The sequence below is a fragment of the Oncorhynchus mykiss genome, chromosome 30 (assembly GCF_013265735.2).
Source record: "Oncorhynchus mykiss isolate Arlee chromosome 30, USDA_OmykA_1.1, whole genome shotgun sequence".
Lineage (NCBI taxonomy): Eukaryota > Metazoa > Chordata > Actinopteri > Salmoniformes > Salmonidae > Oncorhynchus > Oncorhynchus mykiss.
In genome coordinates, this window is record NC_050570.1 from 38,859,969 (window position 1) to 38,870,105 (window position 10,137).

The window sequence follows — 10,137 nt, forward strand, 5'->3', positions numbered from 1 at the left end:
GTTGAATCCAAACAATGTCACAGTGTCCCTATTCCAAGATAAATAAGATCTACCAAATCCCTCCAGTATAGGAACCTACTTATTCTAACAGAACAGTAGCCCCTGATGAAAGTCACCCATATAATGCCCCAGGGCAGATATTTAGGACTTGCCTTGTGTTTCTCTGTGTTTAAATTGCTTTGCACAAGAATACAGGTGTCAATAAACGCCACCTAGCGATGTTCACAAGTCATTGCTGTTACGCGGTCATGTGTGTGTTATTTGTGTGTTACATCGAATAAAAGCCATATTCTTATCAAACTAAAGCCTACCGGTATTGCATGACAATATAGACTGTAGACCTATGTAGGCTTAAGTGTTCTCAATTGCTGATGTTTTTGTTTAGCTAGAGATGAATTGTTATACTGCCTGCTTAATTAAAATGTATTACTCTTACTTAAGACATAATAGAGAACATGGTAATAATTATGATACACATACCCACATTGCGTCAGTTAGAGTTTTTTGGAAAATAACCAGCTTGCCAATTAAAAATAAACGTTTTAATGAATAACCGTCGGTTGATAAGAGTTCGTTTATTAATGCACAAATTTCAATTAGACATTACAGCCTAATATACCATCAACAATCGCCTATCGAAGTGATTGTAGGCCTTACAAATCTCCCCTCACAACGAAGTCCCAAGGTCTACATTTTACTACAGTATTTTTCCTCGAAAGCCAGTAGACCTGGGCTTATATGGCATCATATTAGATATACGTCTTCTAAGAGAAGCCTCTGCATCGCTACGTCCTGTAAATCATCGGTGGTATGTGATATCAAATCTGAGCAATGCGCATAACAATGCAGTCTCATCTGAATGAATAAGAAGTCAGTCGTGGAATGGGCGCCCCGTTATCCAGTGTCATTGAGAAGCACTGCCTCAGCAGCTTCTTCAGACTGAAAGGGAATTCAAGTAGATAGCCCTTTCTCTGTTCACATGAGTATCCGTTAAAAAATACCCCCCCCCCCCCCCAACCCTTGTGCACTGCACCGGCCACACACACCATCCACCATTTGCTGTTTGTGTAAAACTGATTAGCCAGACACAACTGTGAAACTAAGTGTTACTTTTATAGTAGCGACATGCAAACATGTTTATATCTTCTTAGTTTTTCTTGTAATAGGACACCTTAATGTCTCGACATCTGCACTGCATAAGCTTTCTCATTATGAAATCCAGTTTCATTTTCAAGTTAATAATGTCAGTGAAAACATTAGAAACAACTTATTTGATAATATAGTATTTTACTATTTTGAGACATCAAAATCATTTGCATACCGGCTCTAATGCTTCTATGTTTGTTTCAAGTTTTACCTTTATATAACTAGGGAAGTCAGTTTTAAGAAGAAATTCTTATTTTCAATGACGGCCTAGAAATAGTGAGTTTTTTACCCTAGCTCGGGGATTCGATCTTGCAACATTTCCGTTACTAGCCCAACGCTCTAACTACTAGGCTACCTCCCGCCCAAGGAGGCAGAATGTTGAATCGAGCGTTCTGTGGCCTTATAATTTCAAGACATCAGAGTAGCCTAATTTCTGATTTGTGTTTAGGCCTATATTCTATTCCTGTTCAAATATATTTAATTGTTTTCACATCTGTAAATAAGCCATCATAAGGCACTAGCACAAATAGGCTATAATGATATAGTTATTGTCATGCGAAATTCTAAGACGATATCATAATAACAAGCCACAAACTACTTTTAAAGACAGTTGAATTTAGGCCTAACTGTAAATTGATATTGATAATGAAGGGATATTAAATGAAATATGTCCTCATTTGTAATATCAATAGGCATATTTTATATCGATATTACATTTTAACTTTAGGAAATTACCTGTGTTTTAAGTTACTAATTTATTACTTGCTCGCGGTAATAAACACGTCACGACCCTCTCACCTAATTATCATAAGCATGGCAGTAGAAATATTGAAAGGATAGAGGCCTACCTTAATTATTGGCCTTAGATTAAATGCACCGGTTTGCAATCTGTTTTAATTGTTAAATATGTTTACATTTTTATCTGGGCTATTTGCTTACAAATCCATACTGGTAGTTTGTCATATCCAAGTCTACTTTCAGATTATTTCCAACTATTAAAATGGTTTCAATTAGAGACGTTTCAATAGTAATTATCACACAGCAGATCTATATCAGATAATTCAAAAACTACATAAAGAAAATGAATACTGTTAATGCTTATTTTTTGGTGGATTTATTAACAAATGAATCCATTTTACAACACAATAGAGCTACATAGAATACATATATTTGAATTTATAAACAGACTATTTGTCCAGACTTAGAATAAGAACATGTTGTATCTTGTATGAAAAATCAAAGCAAAATAGTTGATCATTTTGAACTAACAGTGAGCTCCCATACAAAAGAAAATATAAAATAATATCAGGAACACTCGTATAACTACAACTGTTGTACAGTTCAAACACCAAAGAGAAAATAGGTAAAAGGTCAAACAAGTCAAATTCTTTATTTTTTTACAAATATGTACAAATATTACCTGTACAAAAAGCATTCCTTTTCTCTCTTTTTGTTGTTTTTACATGGCTACAGATTGGCGGACGTCAGAGTCCAGTGCTGCTTATATCGTGCTGTATACAGTCCCTCCAAGTCTCTAGAAAAATGTAAGTATTTTATTGAGAAGGCCATTTGGACACTGCTGACGTTACTGAGGGTAAAAACTGTCCCGACATGATATTAGATGGCATGCTAAGAATTGGTGCAATAGCTGCCGTTGTCCTGGTTAGGCCATGTGCGCTCAACAACGCAGACTGAACAGTCACCGGAGGCCGCATGAAAGTCTGTGCACTCGAGGACGTGGATACCCCGATGATGTTTTCTATACTGAAAGACGGTCTGCTGGAGGGCTCGGACTTGATCATAGACGCTGTGCTAAGGCTGTTAAGCTGCATCTGAAGGCTGGGGCTGAGCTGGGAGTTGAAGGCTTTTCTGTTCAGCTCAGCGGAGGACAAAAGAGGGACAGTCGGGGGGAGCATGGGACCTACCGGGTGCATGTAAGGGTACATCCCCGCTGGATGGGTGTAGGCTGGGTGAATTCCATAGTGACGTCCGTAAGGATTCCCAATACTGTAAGCCCCAAAACTTTGCATCATGAGGGCTGTCTGGTCCCTGAGAATATCTGGCTGGTGCCTCTTGAAACGTTTCCTCCTCCGGAGGAAGCTGCCGTTGTCAAACATATCTTCCGATTGTGGGTCCAGGGTCCAGTAGTTGCCTTTGCCAGGGTTGCCCGGCTCCCGGGGGATTTTCACGAAACAGTCGTTCAGCGACAGGTTGTGGCGGATGGAGTTCTGCCAGGCTGGAAACTTCTCCCGGTAATACGGGAACCGGCTACTGATAAACTCGCAGATCCCGCTGAGTGTGAGTTTCTTCTGCGGGCTCTGGAGTATAGACATGGTGATGAGCGCGATGTAGGAGTAGGGTGGCTTCACCAGGCTGTTTTTTGGCTTGCTGCTTATGGAACCCGACGCGCTTTCCGCGCCGTCTGCTTTGGTCTCTCCCTCCCCGGCGCTCTCGCAGGGACTCCCGGACCTCTCCTTCACTTCTATCTCCTCCACCTCCTCCGAGCGGTCGTGCATGCCCCCCTGGCTGTCGCAGTCGCTGTCCCGCTCCATTCCATCATCGCATTCGCCGACCACGTCGATATCCACATCCTCGGCAGTGAGCACTGTCTGACCGGACATGTCGTTGGCACTGTTGCCACCAGACAGGGTCATCACAACTTACTTTACCGAGAAACAACCAGGGATCTAGGTGCGTGGGTGCGCACGCGGCACGTAGTGGTTAGATCAGATGTCGCCGGATTCTAAATGCAGGTCGGACAGGCCTGCCAGAGAAACTTAAACGTCTGAAAATATTTATCCAGTCTACTAGTCTTCTTCTTTAGGGTTTGGTGTGGGTGCGCTTCACGCCACGATGTCCTTCAACCGCTATTTCATAGTAAGAGTGATTTTTGAGTGCGAAGTTTAGATGACAAGTGCTTTTAAAGCCAATGTTAAGGACTGTCTGAAAGATTACTTTTTCAGTTTAAGATATACTATCAGTCCTGCCACGTGATTGGGTGACGTCACACGTCCCCCTGCTAAGCCATGCAAACTGAAGTTGTTTCATGGATTTGTCAACAAAGGGACAACAGTAATGCTGCTTTCCACTTTCTGGCTGTGTTCGTCCGTCATAGACAATTTAACCGTAGCTGGGGGAAGAAAAAAATACAATTGGCCTGCGTGATTGGAAAATCTGATGCGCATTAACTCGGGGCTGCGCTAAATCCAAATCTTAACATTGCTTAAAACAAATTGCTTGTGTTGAAAGCTGCTGAATGAAAACGTCGACAGCTAAGTTAATTGAATCTCTTCTAGTTATTGTTGTGTATGCATTGAATATAATAATGTTAGTTAATTGGGAAATAGGCTATAGGCTAGTCTATAATGTTTGCTTGCTCAGTACTCACATTACTTTACGCATAATTATTACTTTAGGCATAAGACTAATTTGGTAAAATACATACTTATTTTACTGTCTATAAGAAAAACTAGTATAGGCCTACGAAAAATATCAAGTTTCACTTTCACGCTGGATTTTGCAAATATAACCAGATAATGTATGGCAAATATTCAGTCGATTAATTCAGTGGATTTGTCAAAGGTGAGAAGGGTATTAGGCAACAACAATGGAAAATAATAAATAAAGAATTGTTAGCCTATTTTGCCAGAGGTGTTAAGACCTAATCATTGTAAGTGTTGTCATTTGAATAAGTAGGAAATACGGGACCGGGTGAACGCAGAAGTTTCATTCACAACCATGAAGATGCGCCAAAAATGTGGGCTGTTCTCATGAAAGAAGGTAGAAACCAATAGAGAAGTTTCCTGCGTCTTATGAGAAAATGTTGCCCTATGTCATTGTAGCGAGCGGATGGGGCTGATCAGGAGAAGTATGTATTATTTCCATCCACGTTCTGATAATAGCGTGCAAACAGCCTGATGATGGTCGGACAAAAAGCACTGTTTATCTTTTCAAAAGAGGAATGGTCCATTGCTCATTTATTAGGTCTGCCGTTGCATGGTTTGTTTAGAATAAATTGAAAAGGAGAATCTTCCTATCTTACATGTTCTATGTGCACAAGCAATATAAAGTCCTATTGATTCGGTCTGAAACCCACCTCCTGCCTTAATGAAAATATATTTAATTGACAACAGAATCAATTATTCTTACCACCCCTCCATTAGAACTAACAAAAATGTGTAAATTACTTTACGATGGGAACGGAGTAGCAGTTAACCATGACAAGGTCTATTTCGCTCAGTTCAAAGCCCCTCGTCTGGCCTCCATTGAAAAGCTAAACAGCAATTGGCGTTGCAACTCCCTCAGACAGCACATAGCCCTAATAATTTGATTATTTGCGTATAAAACACTATTATGTAGACAACATCATCTTTATTTAGGTCTTAAAATGAAACTATTATTAATACTCAATTTGGCCTATTGTTAATAATAATATACCTAATTATTATTTGAATGTTATAATTTTGCAATATTATTACAATATTATAACCATTATATTTATAGGCTATATTTTACATTGTTATCGAGAAACCGTCCAAATTATTTTATTTCAAACAATATGCTCTCATAGGCTATACGTAAATCGAAAATAGACCTTTACCAAGGCATAAAGGAAACCTATTCTACAATTTGAGGATCTAATATTAGGCTACATAATTTCTGGCATCATTAGATTCCTCATTCCCGAGCCTGTATTTTGTTATCGAGGGTTTGGATGATATTTAATCTGAAAACAGGCGCCTCGCTGCCGCGACCTCGGTCTTCTCTCCCTGGCATTCTCCCTGGCACGTGGGGCTCGTGCCTAGTGCTGCACCTATGACGCGGCTGCTCCTTTTGTTGAATAAAAGTCGTATTAATTCAATCGTATCGTTAATAATTGTGTCATAGTGAAAAGGGACAAGGCCCTCCGATTAGACATGCATTCGGCTAATATTTTGCTCTTGCAAGCATCCGGTGACCTGTGTGATGTGTAGTCTATCAATACTGGGCTACTTAGCAGATGAAATCACAGCACACCAACTCCTTTCCATAGCCTATCTAGCTACCAATGACACCACACAACTATTTGCGTAACATGTTTGTTTCCCTTTTCACAAGGTAGTTTTTATGTTTATATCATATTGTTTTTTTGTTTTTTTTTTTGGGGGGGGGGGGGGGGTGGGATACTTTTCTTTTTATTTGTGCATTATTGACTAGATTTGGGCATCTTAGAAACATTTAGAGACCGGTCTAGGCTATCCTAAAAGGCTCATTTAAAAAAATCCGACGTGCAGCATGTTGTGAAAGACGGGCAGCGTAAATGGGTTATTACGATATTACACCAAAAAGGGGTTCAAACCCCTCCTTGCTGTGATCTTTCGAAGCCTCATAAATCCGCTTTTATTCCTTCGCAGTTCAATAATAAAATGTAGCCTACATTTAAAGCACATGCACGGCTTAGCCCGACAAAACCTTTTTAGAATAATAAGCTAACTCTCTCACTATGAACCATTAGAGGACGCAGCAGCGATAGCAGATAGCAGTTGACAGACCGTATACAGTCGACGCGTCGCTGCGTTGCAATGTGATTACCAAGCAAGGTCAGAAACAAATGCCACCCTATACGGCAAAACCGTATAGAATTTCTGCCTAATTAAATTGCTTAAATAAAAAAGATAAGGTTGAAATTGAAAGGTGTGGCAGAGAGAGAGGGAGAGAGCGAGAGAATGTGTGCTCTGAAGAAAAATACATTCCTAGAATGGAAACGGGAAGGGGTGTAGAAGGCTGCACTTGAAGCAAGAACGGCGCGTAATAGTTACGCACGGCTACATATTTAATTACGCACAGCCATATATTCCCGCACTGTACTTGTATACGCCATAATGCTCCATTATTTTCACTATTATTACTACTACTATCATACACAATTAAAACATCCTAAACATCGAATAATGTGTTATTGTCTGCAGAGGAAAAATAATCAGAAGACTCGGCGCGTTCTTGGTGAACTGTGCATAATCGCTTTAGTGGTGGCTACAGAATCAAAGGATGCTCTCTCCTCTGTTTAAACCCTTCCCTTCCAGGAAAATGTGGAGCTGGAGCTGCCGCAGATTAAGGGCTATGGCTCCTGGTATTAGCCTGATGCTTATGAGTCTGTTTGGCGTTGACCACGTTTCGTTTCAGCGTTTCAGACTGTATTTTTAGATTTATTTTATCCAAGGTTGAGATTACTGTAACCAATCTAATCAAGATGGGTTTTATATATCAATCTGACGTGGACATGTTGGTTTGGCCCAACGACTCGTTTCAAAATATTTCCAGTTGGTGTTCTGGTTGATATAGCAGTGTATTGTCGATAAGGTTCATTTAACGATTTGTGCAACTTGACTAGGCCACTGATCTTATATATTTTAAAATGGGTCCATTTCGCTAATAACATGAGGGGCCTTTTGTCAGAGTATGATACCACAAGGATGTAGGTGTTCAATGGGTTCACAAAAGGTGCAGGAAATAACCATTTTTATAATGAGGAGGATTGACAGCAAAAATGCGAAGTTAGAATTTGTTCAAGTGTGCAAAGAGCTGCTCCTGAAAAACAGATTTTTGAAAGGCAACTGATTTAATTAATTATCGGAGAGCAGTTGGGGGCAGTAAGCGAGTAAAACGGTATGATAAATTAATGCCATTGTTAGCGGTCTTTTAATTACGGCTATTATGTTAATTATTTTACATCACTGCCGAGTGATCAGCTCGTCACGTGCCATTCTCTGGAAAACTGTTCTTTTCATCTAGGAAAAGGAAAAAGGAAGGTGCCATGGGAGGTGTCATGTTATAGGCTACTTGAGTGAGAAAAAAAAACTTTTAATTTAAACGCAATCTCAAATTAGATTTTTTCACGGTAGACACGGCGATTCCCTCAAGGCTATATATAAACTACCCACCAGAAGGCAGGATCTCAGCCGTTCCTTTTTGGGGGAATTCGCCATTTCACCCCGTTGAAGAATCCACTCTATCAAGCTGCAACTTTCTGTCAAACAATATGATGTAGCCCATTTTTAACCGTCCCTTTTGTAGAATCATCGCAGAGCCTCGCACCGTCATAACAATGCATTAAAGTGGCCAAAACAGAGAATGTGTGTCGCGCTCTGCAGATGCGCCGGAATGATAACGACAAAATTGCTTTGGTAGGCCTATACAAAATACAAAATGACAGGATGATACTGTTAAAAGCCAAGAGGAAACAACATGGACTATCTGTAATATCACGGCCTGTAAACTGGTCTATGGCTGATTTATCGAATGGACACCTGAGTTAGAACACCTTAAATGTAGAGCTGGCAGCACTGATGATGGAAATGAAAGTGATTTGCTATGGACACATGATCAATTGATCACGATAATATCACACATTACAATATGATTCTAGGCCTTCACTTTCGATGCATGAATTTGCTTCATATTGCTCTTCTTCCATACCTTTTGATAGATAATATCCTCCTGGTCCCTAAAATAACAATTTTAAGTCGCATCATATTTTCAGTTATTTAGTCAATATTGTCTGAAATTGAAGTTAATTTCACTCAATTTGTGTGCATTGAAAAAGGACATTTGAGTGTCGTTTTTCGTTTTATCCCCAACATTTGACAAATCCATTGACAGATTTTTGTAACGAAATATACAGTGTACAAAAAATTAGGAGCACCTTCCTAATATTGAGTTGCACCCACTGTTGTCCTCAGAACAGCATTAATTCATCGGTGCGTGGACTCTGCAAGGTATCGAAAGCGTTCCCCAGGGATAATGCCCCGTCTTCACTCCAATCCTTCCCACAGTTGTGTCATGTTGGCTGGATATCCTTTTGGGTGGTGGACCATACTTGATTCACACGGGAATCTATTGAGCGTGAAAAACGTAGCAGCGTTGAAGTTCTTGACACAAACCATACCACTTTCAAAGGCACTTAAATATTTTGTCTTGCCCATTCACCCTCTGAATGGCACACACATACACACACACACTCTCCATGTCTCAATAGTCTGAGGCATAACATCCTATATTTTGTCTCCTCCCCTTCATCTACACTGACTGAAGTGGATTTAACAGGTGACATTAATAAGGGATCACAGCTTTCACCTGGACTCACCTGGTCAATCTGTCATTGAAATCAGGTGTTCCTAATGTTTTGTACACTCAGTGTACTCAAGGTTATTGTTATTCATTTTTGACTTCATTGCTGGGTAATCATTATTTTATTTTTATTTACCCAGCAGTGGGTAATTTCGTACTCTCTTGCTGGGTTATATTTTTTCTACCTTCTTTCTATTACAGAACCTGATCATTTGTAAAAGTACAAATACTTCTAGCAATAACAATGTTGCAATGTTAACACACAGTCTAGAAGAAATTCATAATGACATATGGCCAATCATGACAAATTGTAGGTAAAACACAAACATTTACATTTTCAGCTATTAATTTCCAGCTACAAACTGAAGTCGTGCAAAAGATAAACAACAAATAAGGGACACACAAATAAGCAAACAATTTAGAAGCACAATTCATAATTTAAAATCACAGTAGCCCTGCCAATTAAAGCTGAGGAATGGGGCTGAAGAAAAGTAAACTTTCATTTATGTAAAATAACAAAGAAAACATAATGTCTTCTGCTCCAGAGCCTGCCCATTCATGATGATGAATGCCAGTGAGTAGTAGCGATTGTCCCCGGGAGTCAGAATGAATGATTGGGGTTAGAGGTCTACACCGGTACACGCGAACCCGAATACCCGAAAACCGACCTGGGACCCGAGCCGGTCTGGGTCCAAAATTAAAACCTGTCCCTCAGGGGTGGATCGGGTCCTGTTTGATTGTCATGGGGTCATGGGTCTATTTAACTACAGCTGATAAACCAGAGTGGACCCTAATGGCCCCGACCATGGCTCTGCATAGCCTACATCATATTTATTTTACACTAATAAGGTGAATTTATTAACTTATAGAAGACCCATCCAACAT

At 39.9% G+C, this 10,137-nt stretch overlaps 1 protein-coding gene across 1 annotated transcript; it reads right to left on the reverse strand.

Annotated features, from left to right (window-relative positions):
* Window positions 1-2,512: 2,512 nt before the first annotated feature.
* Window positions 2,513-4,095, reverse strand: LOC110521808 (forkhead box protein D3-B-like). Its single transcript, XM_021599685.2, has one exon. The coding sequence runs from the start codon at window positions 3,798-3,800 to the stop codon at window positions 2,700-2,702; it is 1,101 nt and encodes a 366-aa protein (XP_021455360.1). The 5' UTR covers window positions 3,801-4,095; the 3' UTR covers window positions 2,513-2,699.
* Window positions 4,096-10,137: the final 6,042 nt, after the last annotated feature.

Bases quoted from the DNA above. Each gene is read 5' to 3' on its own strand.
- LOC110521808 (XM_021599685.2), bottom strand. From the start codon at position 3,800: ATGACCCTGTCTGGTGGCAACAGTGCCAACGACATGTCCGGTCAGACA.